Genomic DNA, 24,039 nt, shown 5'->3' with positions numbered 1-24,039 from the left:
GCTGACAGACACCTTCCGTCACATCGATCAGGGTTGAGAATCTTAAAACCAAATTAAAGCAACGAGAAGCAGCGCAGACGTGCACACGTGTCGCCACCTTCGGCGTCGGTTGTGACTCTTGCGGGTTTTGGGTCGGCCTGCAGGGTCGGAACTCCCTGATCCGCAGAACCCGACAGGCTGAATTCCAGCTGGCTCTGAAAGATGGAAGGACAGAATGTGGAGCTACTCCAGGAAGCCCTGATTCATAAATATGAATATTTCACCTTTGTTTCCCACGAAAAGGGGGCGGAATGCTCATCTTGCCAGGTAATGTCCTAAAGAAAAAGAGACCAGGAACGCAGCATGAGAGCTTCTATTGGTCGCACAAAACATTTAACACAATGGCAACATTTAGAACGCAGAGGAACGGTGACATCGTAAGAGTGGAATGTTCGCCTGTGGGCGGATGATCCCAGTCCTTTCAGAAATTAGTATAATATTGCTAATCTGTAATACAATTGCTAATATATAATATTGGGGGCTTTCTTGAGTCTGAAATGTTTTAAAGTATCTTCTTCAATGTTGCACACAAATATTGAATCCTGAAAGTCAAAAACGTGCCATTCTGACCAGCTTCACACAGACACTACGTGACGTACAGCCACATAAGCCTTATTCCAGAAACTGGAGCATGTTTCTGCTCGGTTCTGGACTAAACCTGACCTGACAGTTATAGAACATCGCTGTTCTGCAGGGGTCCGTTTATTCTCAAAGGTTCCTTTGATTTATGATGGTCTTATTGGGCTTTAAGCAAAAAGAGCGACAAGAGAAAAAATGGAGCATTTTCCCACCGGCCAACTCGATATTATGTCGAGGTATATTAATAATAATAATAATAATAGTAATAGTTCTGAGACATCTGCGTAAGAAACGAGTGAAATGCAGATCAGAGGAATAAATAAACAGGAGAAAAAATCTACTTTTACAAATAAGAGAGGCCATTTAGACCCCATCATCCCACATGCCGTCAGAATTTCGTGTTCTTTCCGCATTTAGAGTAAAATCCGTTGAGACCGCAGCAACATTCCAGGTCACATTCCAGTGACGTTCGCTGGGAATGCTACGCGGCTAGTTAGCATCTCTAGCACCGCCGACCAAATCTCCCAAATATCCATCAACTAGCCACTCGATTGGTTTTTTAGTACCTCTTCGCCGAAATGGACGATTTTTTGTCCCGTTTCGATCTTGAGTTTGGGGTAACAGTCCACATCTTCCCGGTCGATTCTGTGCATCGCGTATCGGGCTCGGATGTGAGGATCCACGATCCGCTGTCGATGGCCGTTTTCCTGCTCCTGCGGCGTCATCTTCTCCCAGGTCGGCCCGTGTCTGGCTTTGATTCGCTCGCGCTCCTGCATTATTTTCCTCGCCATCGAGTTTATGGAGGAGAAGTATTCGAATTTGATTTTCTCCATCCTTTGAGCACTCAGCCCAGCCATGGTTGCGGCGGCCATCTTTGGCTGCTTCCAGCTGTTGTTGTTATTGTGCGGCGGTGTCGGAAGTGGGCGGTGCCTCTGTCCATCGCCTGCGCCGGTGCTGCCCCCCTGGCGGGCGGAGACCGAGATGCAACCGACCAGGAAACAGACAGTAGAGCAACGTGTTGGAGCGACATCTGCGTCGGTGCTGCCCCCTGGCGGCGCGGAGACCGAGATGCAACCGACCAGAAACAGACAGTAGAGAAACGTTGTGGGAGCGACATCTGCGCGGTGCTGCCCCCTGGCGGCGCGGAGACCGAGATGCACCGACCAGAACAGACAGTAGAGCAACGTGTTGGAGCGACATCTGCGTCGGTGCTGCCCCCTGGCGGCGCGGAGACCGAGATGCAACCCCGACCAGAAACAGACAGTAGAGCAACGTGTGGAGCGACGTCGGAGTTTAACAGCGACGATCAAAGCAACGAGAAGGTCTAAACACGGACTTTATCCTGACCGTTTTTACTATTGTGAAGGTTAATAAAACACTACAGCGATCATTCATCTCCTAGAGGTGAATGTAACGCAGAAAAAACACGACGCAGACTTTATTTATATGGTAATAACAACAACAACAATAATAATAATCGTTAAATGCAAATTGGATATAAATAAATACTACATATCAGATACTTTGACGTTAAAAAGATGCCACGATAAATTCCAGCAAAATAAAAATGTGGTGCATTTAACCCTATTCAATAAATGATGATGTGGCAAAAGGATGTGGATGGGAATAAAATGATGTATTAAAATATTCACATTTATTCACATCTCGTGTTTACTCAGAATTTCTTGAACTATTTGAATAGTTTTGTTTTTATCAATCATGTTCAGAAATATGAGGGGAACTAATTAATGGGTGAAATGTCTCATTAAAAACCCAACTTTTGACCTCTAGCTACTGGGATAAAAAACGAAATCTCTATTACAATTATTGTTATTACAATTACAAGTGTAGTTCAAAAATGAAGTTACCTTTAATCCCAAATGTGTATTAGTTTGTGACAGTGACAACACAAGCAGCCACATTGAAGGCTTTATTTAGAACAACTGTAATGCAACAATAAATGCAAAAACTGGAACAACAGGAATAAGCAGCAATGTAAAATGAACAGTTTCGTGAAACGAACGCAAAATCCGTTGAGAAAATTGAAATCAAATTTTTCGGGCCCTTCAGGGTCTCAGGCCACAGCGTCCGTTTTAAACGTCACTTCAATCACAGGTTCATTCTGATATAAATATTAAACAAAAGAAGAAAAAACCCACAGAAAATACATATGAATCACTTTCTTTTTTCAGTTTTTGTAGATTTTCTGTACTTCTTTAATTTCTGTGATTTACAAGGATTGTAAAAAAAACACTGTTTTATTTATATATCGGAGAGTAAAATGAATAAACAGGTAAAACGGTGAGAGCAACGACAGCGTTGGGGGAACCGCTAGGCCTTGCTCTCACTGTTGAAGTGTGGGTGAATGGCAAGAGACAAAGCCGGAAGACTTTTGGACCTTTTCTTTAAGCGGAAATGCAACAAGTAAAAGAGTTCTGCTACATTCAGTAAAAGCGAAGCACAAGAGACTGCGAGCATGAAGAGGATGAAGATGGTCTTCTCGGTGGGACGGGACATAAAACACTCCACGGTGAAGGGGCAGGGGGCCCGGGAGCAGACCACCTTAGGGTCCATAATGAACCCGTACAGGTAATACTGCCCCACGATGAAGGCGATCTCCAGGATGATTCGGAAAAATATGGAGGTTATGTAGGTGCCCAGAAGGTTGCCCTTCAGCTCCACGTGGCCTTTCTCATCAGAGTACTTGGGGTACTTGGCAAGGTTGCTCTGACTGTGAGTCTTCATGTATTCTCTCATCTTATTCTCTTTGTGGATGACGTGCAGGACGTGTCCCAGGTAGACCAGCGTGGGTGTGGTGACGAAGATGATCTGGAGGACCCAGAATCGAATGTGCGAGATCGGAAGGCGTGATCGTAGCAGACGTTCTTACAGCCGGGCTGCTTGGTGTTACAGATCATATTGGACTGCTCATCGCCCCAAACCTGCAGGATCCACAGAAGTCAAACAACCTCTATTGAACCAAGAGGAAAGAGCTGAGGAACATCAGCAGGAAAAGGCTGTCAGCCTCAGAAGCTGTCAGCCAGATTTGCATGAACAACGGTGGCCACTAGAGGGCGCGTTTTCTCCAAGACACAGCCCCACGCCCCAAAATAAGTATAAATGCATAAGTATGACTTAAACAATATATGCATGCGGACACTGACCTTATCAGCTCCAGCTCCAATAATCATGATCCTGAAGATGAAGACCACGCTGAGCCAGACCTTCCCGATGACAGAGGAATGAGACTGGACCTTGTCCAGCAGAGAGGACAGAAAGCTCCACTCACCCATGGTGCAGGATCTGAGCAACAAACGCCAGCCTCATTCACCCGAGCTCATGTGGTCACAACATATTATATCACCCCGATGCATCAAATCAGCCCCAACGTTTACAGTCGGACCCCTAAATAGGAGTCATTTCAAACATTCCTGGTGGTGACCCAGTAACTGGAGCTCCCCTACCCTAACCCTAACCCTAACCCTAACCCTAACCCAACCCTAACCCTAACCCTAACCCTAACCCTAACCCTAACCCTAACCCTAACCCTAACCCTAACCCTCACACGAATCTTCAGCCACAACAACGACAATGTCAGACAGAATCAAGAACTTCACAAAAGTTACGTCACGTTAAAAGAAAAAAACCGGTTCTTTTGTTCCATTTTGGTTCCATGGTTCCACTATATTCATCATTTTACAACACGGGTATTTTTCAGATGATCCCAAACCCCAATAAAGCCTCTCTTACCCGACACGAAAGGGCCCCTGGGCGGAAACACAGAGCGGCTCGCGGGCGCAGGAGCACTGTGCCGGTCCCACCACGGCACCTTGAACTTTAGCTGGGATGTCGTTGCGCAAGAGCTGGACGGGTCACGTTGCCGGGACATCTGAAAATGATAAAAGGTCGGTGTTGACAGATTTTGGCAGAGCGCTGGCAGGATTGTGCAGGTTAATGATTGTCAGGGCCGTAAAGCTGAAGGTTTCCTGAGACTCCTGTAATTGATCACTATTATCACAGGGTAGGTAATTAATGGTAGTTAATCAGAGCGGATCATTCCTATTTCATAGAGGAATCATTTCCATCTTGATCATTATAAAACTCTCCAGTACAGAACATTTGATCAGGACCTCAAAAGGGCACCAACATCTGTATTTATGATATGGATCCGATACGTAGATCAGAACTCTTTCTGTGTGTTTATGTGTGTGTGTGTACAGCTACATGATGAGTAGCAAAATACTGATTCTACTAGCAAAGCGAGGACAGGATAGTGAAGTGGGGACATTCTGGCTGGTCCCCACAACTTCAAGGGACCGTTTGAGGGAGAAGACGTGGCTCAAGGTTGAGGAAGGGTTTGGGTTTAGGTTGTGGTTGGGGGTGAGCTGGGATGTTAGAGTTAGGGGGCGAGCCGGGTCATGTCTCTATAGAGGTAGAAATACAAGGATGTGTGGGGTGTGTGTGGTGTGTGTGCGTGTGTGTGTGTGAGAGAGAGAGAAAATATTAGATTTAGATGAGAAATCTGGTTTCATACATTCTTTTGCTGAGGGAATCTGAATTTCTTCTTGCTTTCTGGGCCTCGCAGAGATTTATGATTAAATTTGAACATTCTTACATTCTCATCCATTAAAAATGACTGAATTTAAAAGCTAATATGTAACGCTATTGCCGCCACCTCCCTGATACTCAGATAAAGCCATTTTGGCTTTAATGATTAATCAAGGTGACTCCCTGTTCTCTTTTCTCCATATATTGATCTTTCCCAAGTTTGTGTATTGCGTCTGTCTGTGATTGACATTTTCTGGAGGAATCAGATATGAAATTCATTTCAAACTTTGGGATTCAACTCTCCCAGCTCATTATTGACGCTCCTGCGGCGGATATTTGATGTGCGTCACCTCGATATCATCACCACAGACGAGACGAGTCCATTTTCCATCCAAATGTTCATTTATTTAGAAACTATAAAACTTCTGCCTTGGCAGTAAAAACAACCTCTTCAGTAGAATCATCATCATCATCATCATCATCATCATCATCATCATCATCATCATCATCATCATCATCATGAGGGATCAACATGGCAATAAGTTAAAGGACACGTTCACAACTGGGCCCTGGTGAGATCCCCGTACAGATTAGCATGTTAGCAGAACATAAACACACTTTGGATTTGTTCGATGGGCTGAGAATGAAGCCGACGTCCCCAACGTGGCTCCACAGACACTCGCGGGGTCAGAAGCACATATATGACACTTGAATGCTGGCGTGGGTCTGACGAAGGGTTAATGGCGCAGCAGCTGCGTCTCCTCCTTGGCGCCATCCAGGTTCCCGCCGATGCTCTGACCGCGTTCTTTCTCCAGGTTTATCTTGTTCTGCATGAGCGCATCGTCCACCGTCGGCCATTGGGAGCGGGCAGGGTGGCGGGATGTTCCGCCGACGTGAGCTTCTGTGCGCGGGACCTGGAGGCACATTTGAGCCTGGTGCACAGGAGGTAGAGCACCTCGACCACGTTGAGGAGCAGGGAGACGCAGCCCACCACCAACATGAAGATGATGAAGATGGTCTTCTCGGTGGGACGGGACATGTAGCACTCCACGGTGGAAGGGGCAGGGCTCCCTGGAACAAGGGAACATTGGCACCATGATGAAGCCGTACAGGTAGTACTGGCCCACGATGAAGGCCGCCTCGATGAGGATCTTGAACACGAGCTGGGTCAGGTAGCTCCCCAGCAGGTTTCCTTTGATCTTCACCTTCCCTTTTTCGTCAGTGTACTTGGGCACCTTGAGCAAGGGGGGGCAGCCGGGGCTCAGCAGCTTCTCCCTCAGCTTGTTCTCCTTGTGGATGATGTGCATGGCGTGGCCCAGGTACACCAGCGTCGGCGTGGACACGAAGATGATCTGGAGGACCCAGAAGCGAATGTGCGAAATTGGGAAGGTCCAGTCGTAGCAGACGTTCTCGCAACCGGGTTTGCTGAGTGTTGCAGATGAAACCCGACTGCTCGTCGCCCCAAACGCTCTCGGCGCCGGCGCCCAAAACCATGATCCTGAACAGGAAGAGGACGCTCATCCAGATCTTTCCGATGACCGTGGAGTGGGACTGACTTTGTCCAGCAAGGACGAATAAGAATCCCCAGTCTCCCATCTTGGTGTCTGATATCAGGCAATATTCTGTGCTGGGAAACACAAGAAGAAATTTGTTTCTCAGTGATCATTCTGGGATGTTCAGGCTTAAAGGGGTCCGTGGACGGACGTCCATCTATGTCCTCCATGTCCTCCCACACATGGTTTTCACACAGCTTTTCCATTAAAATGATTTAAAACACACAGACACAGCTGAGACGTTCACGAACCCCTCCGGTCGATACGCTGCCGTGTTAAAAATGGCTAATTTGTCCCTCTTTTACGACGTGGTTAAGGCAGCGTGCCTCTGCCCCATGAACCCTTCACCTATGGTCAATAATTCCTACAAAATCAACATGAGCATAGCTTAAATCCAGACTCTAAAGCCTCACGCCAATGAGACGTGAATATTTTTCCAAAAATATGATTGAAAGCATAAAAATAATAACTTCTACGAATTTAAACATCTCAGAACTTCTAAGAATCTACTAAAAAAGACTTAATTGAGTCTCAGATAAAGAAAGGAGGGAAAATGTTTCTCTAAAAAGCCCCAAATCTTAATATAAAGATTGTAAAGTTTCTTTCCAAGCAGCATCTAGTTAGCATCTAATAAGACAGTGAATAAGAGCGAAGAGCCCGGAGGAGCCAGAGATGCTTCCTACCTGCTGACCTGCTCAGGAAGGACTCGCAGCCGCCGCTGAATCCCTAATGTCGAGGTGGACCTTGGATACGAGTGGCTGGCAGGTCAGGGATTGCACAACTGGCGTGAGCGCCGTCACGTTGTGCAGACGATGGCGGAGGCGTGTAATAATTGACAACCACACTGTTGTTATTACACTTTAATGACTCAGAAGCTTAAAAAATGCAGGCAAAGAAGTTGAGATTAAAAATGCACCTGAAGATTATTTGATTTCACAAATTTTCACTTTGTTTTTTCTTGATCAGTTTTATCATTGATTGTAAGAATAGTTAAAGCTGGATGAGAAAAGAGCTGGCAGAGCTTTCCTCTGCCCCTGGTGGTGGGTTGCAGTAGCAACGTCTTGAATTTCCTTTAGACGTACGATCGGCTTCCTTAAGTTTCTGTGTATTGGTGTATTTCTGATTAAGCTCGTTTGTCTCTGCAGCTTCCGTCCATCTTTGGAGTCACATCAGAATTGTCACCATTTTTATAGCGAATGTTACAAATTGATGAAAATCAGACCATGACATCATCAAAAGCACAGAAATGCATTGTTTTATATATACATCAATTAAAAAACTGAAAAATGACAAACCATAATGATCATATAATGTAGCTGTAGCGAGCAATGCTAATAAAAGAGCATTTTTGGCTAGTTTAAAGCTCTCCTTCCATGTAACGTGGAACTATTTGATAAGCTGCCCCCCCCCCCCAGTGCCCCAGTGCCCCAGCGGGTCAGATAAAGGGCGTGGCTCCGTCCGTCAGATACGGACCTCCCCCTTGCTCTTGCTGTCAGGTGAGATGATACTGGGGACCTCGTTGGCCCCCGCCGGTGATCCTCTTCCCCCCCCTCTGCTCTTTATGCTGCTCCAGCTCCAGGTTGATACAATTTTGGATCATCTCATCGGAGATTTTGAAAGCTTTCCTTCCCGAAACCGGGGGCGTCACGGGCGTCACCGTGTAGTCCTGCCTCCTCGCCATGCACTTCCTTCGTCGCTTTCACGCACAGGTAGAACAGCTCCACCAGGCTGAGGGCCAGGGAGACGGACTGCCGCCACCAGCATGAACCAGATGATGACCGACTTCTCCGTAGGCCTGGACAGGAAGCAGTCCACCTTGTGGGGGCAGGGGTGGCGCTGGCAGACGTAGCGACGAGTCCAGGGTGAAGCCAAAGAGGAAGTACCTGGCCGGCGATGAAGACAAACTTCCAGGACGGATCTTGGCCAGCAGGTGGAAGGGGTTTTGTAACTGCGCAGGAGGCGGCCGCGGATGCTGATCTTGCCAGAGCTTTTGATGTACTTGGGAACTTTGTAGGTCCTGAGGAACAGACACGCCTGAGCATCCAACTCGGCCTGTTTCTCATCTTTTCCTTCTCCTTTGAAGAAATCAGAGCGTGATGGATTAATACAAAAAAGCAAAATTCTGCCGTAAAGCTGCGTTACCAGGTTACCGCTAAAAACTAACTAGCTCAAGTTAACCGCCACCTGAACTTTATTTACATGGCGTCCGCTACAGCCGAGCTGGTCTCTAGGAGCTTTGCAGAATCCCAGGCCTGACCTCCGGAGAAGCAACAGTGGCAGGAAAAACGTCCGTTAACAGGCAGAAAACCTCCTACAGGACCGCACGTCTCTGTTGCTAACAGCAAAACATGAGCCTTTTTCAGCAGGTGAGTCTAAATCAAGCTTCTACCTTCTTCTCAATGTGGATCACGTGGAGGACGTGGCCGAGGTAGAGCAGCTTCGGCGTCGCTATGGCAATAATCTGAAGAAACCAGAAGCGCACGTGAGAGATGGGGAACGCGAGGTCGTAGCAGACGTTCTCACAGCCCGGCTGCTGAGTGTTGCAGACAAAGTCAGACTGCTCATCACCCCACACCTGGACAGATGTGAGAGCAGAGGTGAGACACAAATACACCTGTGGAGGCACAGACAACAGGAAGACTTCCCTAGCCCGTGCAGAGAGGTGAGGGCGTGATCAGACCTTGTCGGCGGCGGTCTGCAGCACCAGGATGCGGAAGACAAAAAGCACGGTGAGCCAAACCTTGCCCAGAACTGTGGAGTGACTCTGCACTTTATCCAACAGGCGGCCCAACAAATCCCACTCGCCCATTTCAGCCGTGGATCTGCTTCCTGAGGGAGAAAGTGAGGCGTGAGAGGCTTCATCAGGAGGGGCTCGTGCACCTCCAGGGAATCCTTGAACGCTTTGTTCCTCCTGAACTGGATGTTCCGTGGAGGCGATACAGGAATCATTGTTGGCTGGAAAGTCAGGACAGACAGCAGCGATTCCTAGCAAGGACACTGGGAGTTTGTTGGGAGTTTTCTGATAGGAGGCGCAGCTGCTGATTTGGAGGCTACACAACAGGGAAGCTTCACCCTGGTTGACACCAGGCGAGGCTCAAAACAGGCTGCCAGGACAAAATGGAGGCAAAGAATTCAAATCATCCTTTGTTCCTTTTAAATCACAGTAACATCCCAGATTTTCGCTGTCGACCACCACGAGTTTAATTCGATTTTACTTGTTGTTCCGAAGCGTCATCACACATTTCTGCCGACGGCAACGTTGTGCACCTTTCAGGAACCTTCGGTGTTCAGATGATACCACAGAGTTCATCTCCACATTCAGCTGCAACCTAAAACCTGAGATGTGATAAAACTGGACAAAAGTCCCATCACAGCCCACAGAGCTGCTGACTTCACCCACTTACCTGAACAAACGCTGGAGAAGAGCTGTGAGCAGGGAGCGTGTGTGGAGGTGCACCAGGCGCCCGAGTGAAGAAACAGTCATTGTTTGGTGGACAACTTATCTCGAAGGACACTGAGGAAGAGCTCCCAACAAATCAAAAGTCTGGAAATAATGGAAACACGCTTCCATCCCAGTCATGGCCGCTGTCAGCTGGTCGGTCCTGAGAGCCGGACCCTGGTGTTCCGGATCAGGTCCTTGCTGCCCCCTCAGGGACGGCTGAAGGCCGAGGTCAATAACTGGCCAATGAAGAACCCTTGTTGCTATGGAAACGTATAAAATCAAGAGTTGTCTTTATCCGCATTGCTGTCATGTAAGAAGTTTGACCCCTATCTAAAATATATAATATATAGAAGCTTCTGAACTCTATCATACTATTCTAGTTTTAAGAATATTTACTTGCAGTTATATATCTTTTTTTATTTTGGTATTTTTCCACAACTGTATCCCTCCCTCACGTTTCAGCATGAAATCCATTCATGCCGCCTGGATCACGGAAACCAGCTTCCCACGGGGGGGGGGGGCTTGAAGTCCGCCATGGCGTCGGCTCGGTGACGCCCATCATTCACGCCCACCTGGCGGCGGTCGGTTAGCTCAGTGTGGGTCCTCGGTGTAACCCCAAAGCACCTTCAGACCACTGCTGAGGTGCCCTTGAGCCAGGCACAGAGGCCCCTGTGATGAGCTGGCAACTCATCCAGGGGTGTAACCTGCCCCCCCCCCCTCCCAGAAATGGATCTGAACACGGCATCAGTGACCGACAGCAAATGATTGTGACATCTGTCCACTTTAATTGCAAAGCTTTATTTTCCTACAAGATACTTCACAGATGCTGTCCAGTGCTTTAAACTGCTGCACACACACACACACACACACACACACAACGCACGCACACACACACACACACACACACACACACAACAAATAACATCCCATAATTGCCATCTTGGACGCCAACAGATGAAAACAGATGGTGTCCTAGATGTCTGATCTCCTCATGATCAAACCTACAAACCTACGGTGGGAACAGGTTCCCGGGTGACGGCAGTCAGGCAGCGTCAGGTTGTCAGGAATCTATAGTAATAATATAATATATAATCTGTAATAAAAGGAGTGTGGGAGAGTAACACAGCCAGCTCTGCTGCCAAAAGACAGGTGATGCTGATGTTTCAGCACGAGCGACGAGCATCCGTGATCCAAACACCAAGATCCATTCCGGAACACATTTCATGAGTCTCCACTGTGAAGTTGAAGCAGAGAGAAGCAGAAGTTATAACAGACGTGCTGACTTTTCTCAACACAGGTGGAGTGTTCACAGGGTTGGGCGGTTGACCTGCAGGGTGTGGGGCCAGTAGCCTGTGGTCCTGCTGGAGACGCCCAGAGTGGAGATGGCGTGGGCGAGCGTAGACCTCCGGCTTCGGTTGTGAACCAGCCTGAACGTCTGCAGCTTGATGATGAAGGGCTGGTGCTCAGGCAAAGCAAGCTACCCACAAAAGCAAGCAAGCGCGTCAATAGATGCAGACGCGGTCTGATCGTTCGCCTGGAGGATTCCCACTAAATTAAAGGGTCTGAAAACCGACGACACCAGCAGCTATCTTAGCAAAATACCCCAGAAATAGATTTGGTTTTTTAAACCCCCCAATGAGGAAACACGTACCTGGAAGGAGTCAGACCTTTGAAACAAAGATGCCGGCGTCGCCTGTACTCAAAGTGAAGAGCTCTTGACAGCTGATCCAGGTAGCCCTAAAGACGACGGGAGACAACTGTTGGGATCACAGAGGTGCACGCAGACACAGGAATGCTGACAGCCCGTGGTCTGGCCCGATATCAGCCGATTTATCCCGGCGTAACTCACAGTGGAGGCGGTCAGCGTCATCGTGCAGGGCAGAGGTCTGCAGCAGGCGCTGGCCGAGATGTTGACCACCGCTCCTCTGCTGCGCTCCACCATCCCCGCGGCCAGCACCAAGCGCACCATCAGAGTAGCCGAGGCGATGGTGTTATTCACCACACTCCAACAGGTGCTGCTCTGGTGTCTCTAACAGGTTCTGGGAGGACAGGGGGTGACCCACGCAGTTCACCAGGAAGCCAATGTCTTTACCCCTCAGGGCTTCTTTGAGGGTTTACAGGCCGCCTGGTCCAAGGGGAAGTCGGTTCGGGCCGACAACGGCTTCCACTCCAGTAGCTGTGCATGAGCGATGAAGCAATGTCAGCGAGGGCTGGGTGATCGGGACCCACTAAAATGATGCAGACACCGTTCCGGGCCAGCTCCTCTGCATATGCTCTGGCCACAGGTTCTGATACACCTGGAAGAAGGTGACACCTCCGGTCAGTGGTGACGACAGTATCAAAGCATCTGGCAAAGACCAGTGAACAATAGTGCTTTGCACAAACAGCCTGACGAGCAAATCTACAACGTGAAGTAATTTTCTTCCCTGTTGCATTCGTACCATTGATCACAGCCCAGTCTCCGAATCTTTGGGTTAACCTCTTGGTCGGGATCATTCTTGGCAGGAAATGCACCCTGACCATGGTGCAGCAGTCTCTCAGGAGCAGAACAGCTGTGCCAGCCGCGTAAAGAGCCCCGACCAGGGCCAGGGTTTCATAGTAAAAACTGCACGATCGAGAAATTTCTCTGTACAAAAGCTGGAAGCTGTCAACCGCCGCCATAGTAGCGCAGCCACTGTTTTTAAAGGGCGTCCGTGGTTAAATCTGAGGAATTAATGCTAATACGACCAACGGCGTTTTAAGAAAAACATTTTCCCCTGACCCACTTAACAATCTTCTCATGAACTTTCAAACTTCACACCAGAACAACATGTAAAAACTGTCGTCAGTGCCTGATCTGTACCCGGAACACGAGCTGCTCCACATCCCTTCTGCGCATGCGCGGAACTGTGCGCACGCGCAGATGTGACTGATTTGTATTCGTCATGAACAATCGAAGGCCAGTATCGACGTCATCGAAAAGGCTTTTATATATTTGAAATCAAAGAATAGACTTGACAAGCAAAGAAAATAAACCAGTTAGAGATTAATTACGGGCGCAGTTTTCTTGGATGCACGATAAAGTTGTGATATACAGTTTTAATACCACATGACTTTTTTTGGCTTTAAGTTTACATTTGCAATCGTGAGATTTGGCAAATTAAAACTAAGAAAATATATAAGGTGGTCCTGCCATTGTAGTAATTGAAACTAAATTGTTTTTATAATTGGTGAGAAATTATGCCGAGTATAGGAGTCCTTTATTGGAGAGATGCTTTAATTTCATTTATTTATTTAAGCAGTTAAGGAAAATGCAGAAAACATTTATGCAAACATTAAAGTGATTCCAAAACACACCAGAAGTGGACTAAAAGAACAGTTGACTTTAAAAAGAATGTGAATTACAGAAAGTAGAACAAAAAAGCAAAAGCAAGAGGAGCAATTGGTAAAATCATTGAAGGTCTTCCAAGTCCAACTGCAGGGCTGATGTGGGCTTCCTATTAATTTATGAAATATTTTTAGTCCCAAAACTAAAATTCAGTTTCAAACTAGCATAGCTAAAATTGCTGGGTCGCCATGGACAAACCCATCATTGGAATGATGGTACCAATGCACCAATAAACCATCTTGGAAATAGTTTTACAACAAAAGCCATTATTTGAGCTGTTGACAGTTTTCTATCTGATTGGAACGTCATTTAAATGAATGCTGTGTCCATAGAATAAACCCTGCCTTGTGTGTATTACCCATGGGTTTCATCGTTGCATGTGCCAAAGCCGGGGGGTTGTTCCAGGTTTACATAAGGTGTCTTGATGACAATGTAAATTTTTAAACGCAAGCGTTAAGCTGTCTGGAATTGCTCTTGTGTGTGTGTGTCGTTGGTTTTTAAAGGTCTAATTTATTTTGTGTTACAGGAGTGTGTGACAGAAACCATCATGGTAGAAAAACAGACAAAGTTGAGGATTTTGACTTGTTTCTTTGAGGAATGCATTGATACCCAGGGATGAGGAACATTTAACATCAGGATACAAATGGTTGAGGTAGTAAAATGCTCCTTCAAATAAGGCATAACACTGAATAAATAGAAAAGAGGCAGTGACGTTCCAATAATTAGATGAACTGCTACAGCTCACCGTTAATGACCCAGCACAGAAGCGCCACACATGCCTCTGAGCACATTGGACCCCTTGATCATGTGCAATCTTGGACCACAAACAGCAGCTCCCACCCTGTGGGCTTTTCCCGGGGTCTGGACGCGTACCCTGGCTGTGTCATAACATGCCAAAGTCAGCATCCCTGTAGATGATGCTCTGTATGGACACGGCGAAGCCCTGATACAATCCCCTCGAGCCATGGAACTGGGAAGTCTTGGTGACCAAGCAGTCACCAATGCAACATCAATAGACAGATGGCTACAGGCAAAGTGAGAAGGTACAGGAAATCCTGGATGTTGCCCCCCCGGAGGCAGAACTGGGTGTTTGTCAAGGAAGAGCCTCTTGTACTTGCCTTTGCAGGCAAAGCTGAGGGCCTGAGTGGTGAACTACCTTATTGACATTGGTAAGGTTACCACTCCAGAATGACAAAAGCACCCTGGTTCCTTGGGGATAGGGCCGACAGTCATCGATGCTTGTCAGCTGTAATCTGCCTGAGCTGAAGAAGCAGCTTCACTCTCTTGACCAGCCAAGAAGTCCTTAGTGAACGCAATAGCTTGCTCTGATCTTGATAGATTAAATGTACGAAGAATTACACCGGTTCCCTCTTCCGGCGACTGAGGCCTCCTTCTTCCGGTTTTACGGCAGCGACATCCCCTCCTGCTACTAGGGGTGGACCAGAAACTAGTCTATTCCACCACCACAAACATACATACATGAATGCATTCATACACATACACACAGCCTTTTCTCCTTTACACCATGATTACCCGATTTATATATATATGTATATATATAGAAAGCCCCGCGTCCGTTTGGAACGTCAATATTCGACATCTACGTAAAGCAGGACGAGACTTCATGCAGACCCCGCCTTCTTTCACACGTCACTTCCCAGTGTCTACGGATGCCGTGATGGGACAATTGTAAGCATACTTTATGACGTTAAGACAGACTCGCCTTCCTTAGGACACGACGTGATGTATGAGGGTGCACATCATGCAAACATTGCCTTCAGGTGACCTCATACGCAACTGTGATGCATTGAAGAGCAGTAGTAGTAAAGCCGCGGGCAACATAGCGCGCACATTTAGCGCTGTCGTACCCAGCGATTGTAAAAACTCAGATTATGTTATTTAATCGCAGCGACCACCGAGATAGATTTTGCCTCGTTTATCGACATTCCCCTGTTATCCTTTATTAACGTTTTAAATAGATTTTGTATAAATTCCCATAATTCGGATGTTCACGAAGGACTCCCACAATGCAACGCAGCTTGCCTTCAAGAGACGTTTCCATAGAGACGTGACAGCAAAAGGCAAGCGTCTTCAACAATATTAACATAATAAAAGCTTTTAGAAATCGGAAGTATGTATGTTACTCTTATATACTGTAAGAGGAGGATTTAAGATTCGCTCGGGAGCATAGTTTTTAGCCATTGTCTTAAGCTAGCTGAGCTACAATGGTATTTTAGCAGCAATAAGCTACAATCTTCGCTTTATATTTTGTATTTGTGCAGGAAACATTTATGTTGAGATATAAATAGCTGATTTCTACGATACGATCGTATCACGTCGTTACTTTACTGAATCCAGATGCTAACACTTCTATTCCTCATGGATTAGCAGCAACCCTTCCTCAGCTCTGGACGCATCACATCGGGCTCCAGCGGTGCTTCTCGGCCCGTAACGTCGCTCCTTCTCCTGAAGGTCCCAACACGGAACATGTCGGAGCCGTCAGCTGACGATGACATGGGGTTTCTGCTCAAGGAGCTCCTGAGAAGCATCAGTGACAAGATCACCGCTGCTCCATCAACGGGCAGTGCTGAGGAGGTCCTGCTGCACCTGGAGGAGACCGACAAAAACTTCCACAAGTAAAAATGGGAAATAGAAACTAAACCTTTTCATTACATTTTTTCACAGAATGATGATAAAACAGGTTTGGTTAAATTTGCTAATTGGCCCCATCAAGGCTATACGTTTGATCACAGACCTTTTTATGGGCCTGAATATGACTTATTTTTGGATACAGTGGCCTTTGCCCCCCCCCCCACACACACACACACAAACACACACACACACACTTCACAATAGTCTAAAGTAACACTATGAATTGCAAATAGGCAGATTAGATTTGCTCGATTATCAGACTGGTGACCTGGATTGTGCTTCTCACCCTCAAAATGACCTCAATAACTTTATATCGGTCCCTTAATTAAAAGGCCTAGATATGTAACACATCTCACTTAAAAGATTCCACTGCAACCCCCCAAAAACACTCGGAGAAAAGCTTCGGGTACAGACAGTCCAACAGGCAACAGAAATCATGTTAAGTGATGATTAATATCAGCATGTGAACCGAGTTTCTTTTTGTTTTTCATGCGGGCACCATTAAAATATACAGTTTTTATTGTCTTTGCAGCTATGACTTTGTAAATACCTCCGTGGCTATTGTTGAGAGTTCACTGGGGACTGTGGTGGAGGATGAAACCAAGACGTTGATCAGAGGAGATTGGCCAACATGCCATAGACTCGCATCTTGAAGCCTTCACCATGCTGTCACCCAGAAGGCTAGAGGTTCAGCAGAGTGAGAAAAATGTACATTTTTAACGTTTCAAGAGACGATGCATTCAATGCCCTCAGGACATGGAATCCGTGCTGAACGTTTCAGTTCTGCCTTTGATGGTGCACAATGACCACAATCCTACTTTCTTATCCAGAAACTGTATCCAAGCCATGATCTAAGTAAAATATGTTTCTTTTCACCCTGGAAATGAAAAACATATTGTGTCAGTGTGTTTTCACTGTGACCTTTGCACAGGTACCAGCAGATGATGCAAACCTTGAAGAACAGCATGAGCCTGGTGGTGGAGTCTTTAATCAAGAACTGTGAGGAGGATCAGAGGCAGAAGGAGGTTTTAGTCCAAGAGAAAGCAGCAACATTCAGTCCAGCAGCCAGTACAATTACAACGACAACTGTTCTGACAGTGACTCCTCATTCAATCAGGTTAAATTCGCCCGGTTGGTACGACACATCATATCGCTGTCAATGACTAGAGGTTTTTTCTTTCTTTGTCCTTGCCTCTCCAGAGCTATACCTTCATCAGACAGGAGCAAGTGCAAGCTTTGGCTGAACAACTTGACCCAAGCTGGCCCAAACAGGTGTAAAAATTCTCAGCCAGTTCCAAAGTTTAGAGTTTCCTCTCTAGGTTAGGGTTAGTGTGCTTGGGTCCCACTGATCATGATGGAGAGTTTTCTGTATGAAGCAGCATTTTCTGCTGCTTGTCATGTCTTTGCACCACTGCTGATGGATAGCTTCATGAGATGAGTAGAGCTATATTACTTACAGGCTCTTCTGCCAGTGTGTGAATCATGAATGGGTAACAATGAATGAGTGTGTTAGCTGCTAACTCTTTTGGCCCTGTTGTGCTGCGACCCCACACGAAACAACGGGCCCTGAAGCGCCCTATCGGGCGAACATCGCTGGCGCGCTGATGAACCAACGTGCGTGTGCTTTCAGGTGCCGTGGGAAGCCCCTGCAGGCGCTCTGCTCTGCGCCTCCCTCAGATGTGCTGAGCTGTGAGAACGGGAGCAGCCTGCATAAACACCCTGGCAGCAGCCCTGGCGGACCCCGACCATCAGCGTGAGCCAGACATCCTCAACATTACATCAGTGGGATTCGTTATTCTTGCAAATCGTTTGAGCTGACGCGATGATGCTGTCCTGCCACACTTCATTAGAGGCTTCACCCAAGACTCGACAGCTCAGGGACTAATGTTATTAATTGTCATATTTATGTCTTTGCTTTGGTACTTTTGAGGTCGACTATATTTATAAAGCACATTTAAACCGGTCAGTGCCGCAACGGACAAAAAGGGATTTCACCATTACCGTAAAGTGAAGAAAAAGAGGCGGATTTGGTTGGTGTTGGTAAATCCTGCCTGTTGTAAGTGTGTCCATGTCCCCGACCTCTACAGGATTGCAGTGCTGCAGTCTTCTTTGCAAAGAGCTTCTCTTCTTCTCCCCTGAAAATGACCCGAGAGCTCTACACCATCTTAGGTAGAGTGTGCTGCTGTCTGGGTTGGGGTGGTTAAATGCTCTGCTATTAGGATCCACCTGTGACCTACTCAAGAATATTCAAATGTTCATTCATTCTGCATTATAATTACAGGTCTGAGGCTGATTTTGAATGAGCTGATAATACAGGAAGCATTTAATGGTGTCCTGCCTGTAATAAATGAGATGTTTGTGTTGCAGCCAGAAGTGTGGAGTCGACCTTTCTGTCTCACAACTTTAGCTTTGCAGCTGGTTCGGCTGCCATCGACGTCACCACACCTGAAATCAGCCGTCTTCTCAAACAGGTTGGGTTTTTGCAGTATTTTATTCAGCACGCCGGCGCGTTCCAACACCCACCCCCGTGTTTCTCGCCTCAGATTCGATTGCATGAACGACTTCCAGAAAGAGGTGACGGCATTTTGGATCCGCCACCCTGAGAGTGAGTTTTTGATTCTGCCGACAGATGAAGATTCTGTGCAAAAAAAAAAAAGCTTGAGAGTGACGAGCAGTAGATAACTCCTCCGCTCTTCCCCAGATACATGGAGGACGTGATTGAGAGCACCTTCTCTCTGCTGTCATTCCAATCCCAAGCACACTCCCCCAGGGACGGAGAAAGCCCTGGAGCCTGCTCACCTCCTGGGCCTTACTAGATGTTAGAGCCACCTGGTTTAAAAAGTGGATGGTGTGTTTTCCCCAGCGCTGTGATTGTGTTGCTTCTCTCCTCTCTCTTACGTTTCTCTGTGCTTGTCTCCCTCAGCACGGAGGCTACAGTCGGACCGTGGTTCTCAGACTGCTGCAGAACAAATACAAGTCAGTGGTGAGCACATATCTTCCTCTGGCTCCTGCTCTTCTGACCGAGAGGGTCCTGCAACCCTAAAGAACCTGACTGAACAAGTCTGAGAAGTCCCAGCACTGCTAGAGTACGCTGTTAAACAGCTGAAAGTAGGTGAATGACCTTTGAAAGCCTCTAAAAGCCTCTCAGCATTCTGCTGATGCCTGGGGAGAGTCTCAGGTCGTGCCGGGTGTTTAGAAAGCACGCCGACACCCACCGTCGACTCTGTTCAGCTCAGGTCTTCTAACGCGCTCTGGGGCCGTATGGATTGAACTTTGATCGTTTCCATCCATACGGTCTTTTATCTCTGAACCAACTGAGGAATCGGCTGTGCGTAATTTAAGTGTCAATCACGCTCCGCTGAAGGAGACTGTGGGGCAAAATTCCTCTCGTGTCACCGATCCCCAGGTCTTTAAAACCAGGCGGTGTCTTTACTCAGTCAGCCCAGAATCACACATGAATTCCTCCCTTTCAGATTGCGGCGGGTCTGCAGCAGTAGGTCTCCATTACAGGCCCTTCCTCTGAAGGCTCCCCGGCAGAAGCAAAGCATCCCGCGTCAGTGGAGTCGCTCCGACTCGGTGGGTCATGCAGCAGTAAAGTATCAGTCTCTTTCTCTAATTCCTCTCAGTAAACGCGGGGGGGGGGGGGGGCGTCCGTGAGTAAGCTAATTGAATACATCCTGCCAAGGCAAAGCAACAGAAGCCACGGCGATGAGAGAGCAGCGCCGCAGCTGCTTAATGGTTCTAGACGTTCCAGTTTACTGAACAAGCGTGTGCTCTTCCCCCTCGTTTGTCCAGAAACAGGTGCATGACAGCAGAACAAAAGTTGTGTTAGCAGTGTCGCTAATGGAGGATCTAGGACATGACAAAGTTGCTCACAAATGAAAAGTTATGGTACTTCCTGCGATGTTCCCTTAAACAGGTCGTCGGCACACCACAACTACACACTTTTAGAACAGCAAATGCCTCCCTTCTAATGGTGGGTGGGCCATATTTGATCATCAATATGGGCCAGAGAGCCTCTGTAACGTTTGTGTGAATCAATCAATAAAGAGCATTGTTGTTGCAGAGGAGGCTCATTATTAGGATGCATCTCTGTCCTAACCAGTTAACGTGGGTTTTTCTTTCTTATTCAAATGCAACGTCATGGTTTTCAGTCAGAACTCTGCCAAAGCCAGTGCCCAGGCTTTGTTCCCCAGACCCGTCAAAGCGCCAGCATCCACGTGCCTGGCGCTGTGTCCTGGGTCAGGATGTTTAGGAACAGCAGGTTCCACATTGAACACTGATAACGGGACTTCACATCACAGCGGGTTGTAAAGATGCAGTAAAAGAGGAGCATCATACGGCGGGAGCATGTGGATTACGACTAACGCTGATAATCTGATGCCTCTAACCCTAACCCAAGGACACAGTTTTTAGACATGAATTACTTTGAGATTTCCTGCCGGTTCCAGCCACATGGTCTGTTTTTGAATAGTTGTTGTCTGTGGATGTTTCAGGTTCAGCCCAGGGGGGCTTTACTCCGGACAGCAGCTGGAATACGCCCTATTTGTTCACTCCCTGTGCTCCTGGGAAAAGTGCTCCTCTATAAAAACGGGAGACCGGCTTTTCCCCATCAAAGTGAGGAAGCGCAAGGTACAATCTGCAACATTCCACCAAACGCTCCCGTGCACAGCGTCGGACGTGATTTAGAATACCTTGGATTTCATTTTTGTTCAACTGACATGAAAACGTTCCAGCGGACAGAGTTTACGGTCCCTCTCAATCCCAATCTGTGTGAGGAGCAGTTAAGATAAGCAGCTGATGTCGGGCTGGTATCGATTCTCCTCGCTCCAACACAACTCAATCAAGCATGTTTCCTTTTTATGGCAGCGGGAGATTTCAGTTTATTTGCTGCTGTATTTATTATTGTCTTCGCTGGAGAACGTCACTCCTCCTGATTAGACAACAACAGGGAGCTTGATTGTAGTTGTAGACAAGAGTTCAAACTGATTCACTTACAATTTCAAATGGTGCCCATAAAAACAGACTCAGTTGTCTGAGCAGTTTTCACTTGCCAAGGATTGACGCTCTTTTGGCGTGCGTTTCTCCTGACTGAGTCTTGCTGAAATTGGCAGTGCATGTTCCCTGAATGGGCTCTCCTTAGGGTGGAACCATATCCTGAACCTGAAGGTTTGACCTTGTAGCCCTGTCTTTCAGATCCAGTCAGCCTGACGGAGCTGGTCTCATCTTGATTAACATCATGTACCAACAGCCGCGCTGTGACTCGCCAGCTACAGGTGGGGCGCTGACATAAACCACCCTCATCCAGGTTGGGCCGTGCTAGCTTCCATCCGGATGATGAGTCTGGTTCCTTAGCCTGGGCAAGAGGCCCCTGAGCCTCCCTATGAGCCATAGAACAGCTTTTACTGGTGGTTATAATGTGGGTGCGGCTCAGATTGATGCTGACGAACACAGAGACTGATTAACTGTCCGGTGATGAAGCAGCATCACCAGACAGGACAAAAGAAATCCTGCTGTTGCGAAATGTAATGCTAAAAGAGCTGAAGCAGCAGGTGTAAACTAAAGGGAAAGGCAAGGTTTATTTGAAGTAATGTTTACATTTTGTTATTATTGAGGCCTGAAGGAACAGTTGGATAGGTCTCATAAAGTCTGACGCTGTATTAACAGAGACTTCATATTTTCCCTGGAACAAGCAAAGCTGTCTGTTGTGCCCCCCCTGAGAGGAGCAAGTTGCATCGTTTATTATCACACTTGCAATATTGTAAACGGCTGTAGAGGACCATTAGAGCCACTCTGGGAAATATAGTTGGGTTCTTTGTGCTTTTCTGAGTGACCTCGTCATTATTTCTCAGAAAGTTAGTGAGGAAGTAAATTGCTCTGTTTTCCTCTGAACTTATTTGTGATCCTTGAAACTGGAAACTGCACAGTACAGCCATGACAGCATGATTCCCTTTGTTAATCCTAACATTACCCATCTGTGCGTTCAGACTCCCTGTCGCCCCGCGGCCTGGTGACGGAGGTGCTGTGGGATGATGTGTGAGAGGAAGGAGTGTGCTGAGGAGTGTCTCTACCAGACGGCTGTCATGAGGTCCTGCTGGCTCCTGTCACAGATCAGCTCAGCAGACACAGGTCACTCTCACAGATCTCCACTAGAAATGTCAGCATTAGGTCCCATCAGGCTTCTATTACACAGTATTATTATTTAGTTTTGTTTGTTTTAAGTCGTCTTTTAACAGAACGTCTCCCAGCGAGATGTGTACAATCATCAAAGTCTAGATCTGATCTGGGATGATTATTTGTAACCGTGGGTAACCGGGCGGTGAATAACATTGTTGCAGAGAAGCGGATCCCATCCAGGGTTCCTGCTCTTCCAACCAGGCTGCGATCTCTGATCCCTTCTGCGGTTTTCAGGCTGCAGTAAAATCCTCGGCCGCGTCGCTGACTCTCATCGCCGACGTCCTGGCCCGCATCGCGAGCGCTGACGGAGGATTGTCCCTCTTCCTGTGCGAGAGGAATGTCGTCGGCGTCCGCAGTGAGAGGTGAGGCGGCGTGACCATATCGATGGCCTCCACAGCAGCACATTTACAACATTACAACATTGCAATATTTTCCCAATATCAAGGAGCGCAGGAGACTCAAGAATATTTGTGGTTGATCCTTTTTGCTAGCTTGGGTGTCGTTTGCTAGTGCCCGCCTCATTGGCTGCTTCCCTTTTCCTGTACAGAACCTTTGCAGCTCACGTCCTCGCTCAGTTCACCACGAGGCTGCTGGGGGAAGAGCTGTCCTCGCCCAGTCAGCACGCCGTGTCCCGGACGCTATGCGGAGCCTTCATATTTGTGTGCCGGCAGATCTACAACACCTGCGAGGGCCTGCAGGTGCTCCAGCCCTACGGCCTGCACCGGGCAATCGCTGCCGCCTGGAGAAAAGTGCGCACCCACAACCCAGCAGGAGCTCTATTACAGATTCTTTTATTCTCTTTTTAGGTTTTGGACACATCACTGGCCCGGTTCAGACAAATAAGATAAACAAGAAGCACCATAGCTAACGTGACAGTTCCAGTGCGTCTCTCTACTTTATCATTGCATCAGCACTGTGTCGGAGTCGGAACCGCGGAGTTTGCAGACAAAATGCAAATAAACCAGACAAAAGTGGAACTGCAAAAGGAAACTAGTTCCCGCTACGTTTCCTAAACACTTAGAGAGGAAATTTAAGGTGGAGGAACTCTGCTTTCAACCATAAGGAAGTTTAATTCTTGAACTGATTTATTGATCGACTGACGTATAATTGTGAAAGTGAGGAACACAAATGAAAGAATCGAAGACAAATGAAACACTTGAGATCAAACAAAAGGAGCGAGAAGTGTTTCAGAAGCTCCCAGCCCTTTCTCCTGAACAATAAATCCCAGCACAAGCTTCCTGGTGCAAACCCCAAACACTAAGATGCTTTTGTGTCCAGGTTATAGTCCTGTTTTTAATCTCAAACAAGGTCAAAAGTTAACTTGTGTGAGATGTTGGGCTTTTCATACGTGACATTTTCCACCTCACTTCCCCCTGACTTTGTTAAATATTAATTTAAAGTCCACACGTCGTGCCTGTGAGGCAGAGGTTCTGGTTTATGTCAGGCCTTCAGTCAGCATTGTTGACCCCGGTCCACCCACAAGAGACAGTCATCAGCGTGGACTCGTTAGTGCGCTCATTAAATAAATGCAGATGTAGATGTGACGTAAAACAAGGTGATTTCACAACGTGACAATCATTTGCAGAGTGGCTGAAGGTCACTTGTAGGTCACTCATTTCTATTCTTAGGGGATGTTATAAGTGCACTTTAATAAATGAAACCAGCTAAAACAAGAAAAATGC

General features: G+C 47.2%; 1 protein-coding gene and 5 pseudogenes across 1 annotated transcript in view; 1 reads left to right on the top strand and 5 right to left on the bottom strand.

Moving 5' to 3' along the window:
- Nucleotides 1-1,529, bottom strand: part of LOC115253064 (uncharacterized protein C1orf198 homolog) — a 2,901-nt gene extending 1,372 nt beyond the window's left edge. The window contains exons 1-4 of the mRNA XM_029849985.1: nucleotides 1,185-1,529; nucleotides 264-314; nucleotides 117-194; nucleotides 1-12 (exon numbers count right to left, since the gene is read on the bottom strand). The exon at nucleotides 1-12 is cut by the window's left edge and continues 156 nt beyond it. Coding sequence (XP_029705845.1) covers nucleotides 1-12; nucleotides 117-194; nucleotides 264-314; nucleotides 1,185-1,490 — 447 coding nt within the window. The 5' untranslated portion in view covers nucleotides 1,491-1,529. The remainder of the gene's footprint in view (nucleotides 13-116; nucleotides 195-263; nucleotides 315-1,184) is intronic.
- A 1,016-nt stretch (nucleotides 1,530-2,545) lies between these two features.
- Nucleotides 2,546-4,460, bottom strand: LOC101079554 (gap junction Cx32.2 protein-like; annotated as a pseudogene).
- Nucleotides 4,461-5,549: 1,089 nt separating this feature from the next.
- LOC115253045 (gap junction Cx32.2 protein-like) lies at nucleotides 5,550-6,777 on the bottom strand (annotated as a pseudogene).
- Nucleotides 6,778-8,211: 1,434 nt separating this feature from the next.
- LOC101079331 (gap junction Cx32.7 protein-like) lies at nucleotides 8,212-10,248 on the bottom strand (annotated as a pseudogene).
- A 504-nt stretch (nucleotides 10,249-10,752) lies between these two features.
- On the bottom strand, nucleotides 10,753-12,864 carry LOC115253085 (inactive hydroxysteroid dehydrogenase-like protein 1; annotated as a pseudogene).
- Nucleotides 12,865-16,011: 3,147 nt separating this feature from the next.
- LOC115253084 (protein broad-minded-like) overlaps nucleotides 16,012-24,039 on the top strand; it is a 39,296-nt pseudogene continuing 31,268 nt past the window's right edge.

This window comes from Takifugu rubripes, chromosome 16, assembly GCF_901000725.2.
Source record: "Takifugu rubripes chromosome 16, fTakRub1.2, whole genome shotgun sequence".
Taxonomy (NCBI): Eukaryota; Metazoa; Chordata; class Actinopteri; order Tetraodontiformes; family Tetraodontidae; genus Takifugu; species Takifugu rubripes.
The sequence above is the reverse complement of the archived record's forward strand: the minus strand, read 5'-3'. Positions and strand labels throughout refer to the sequence as shown.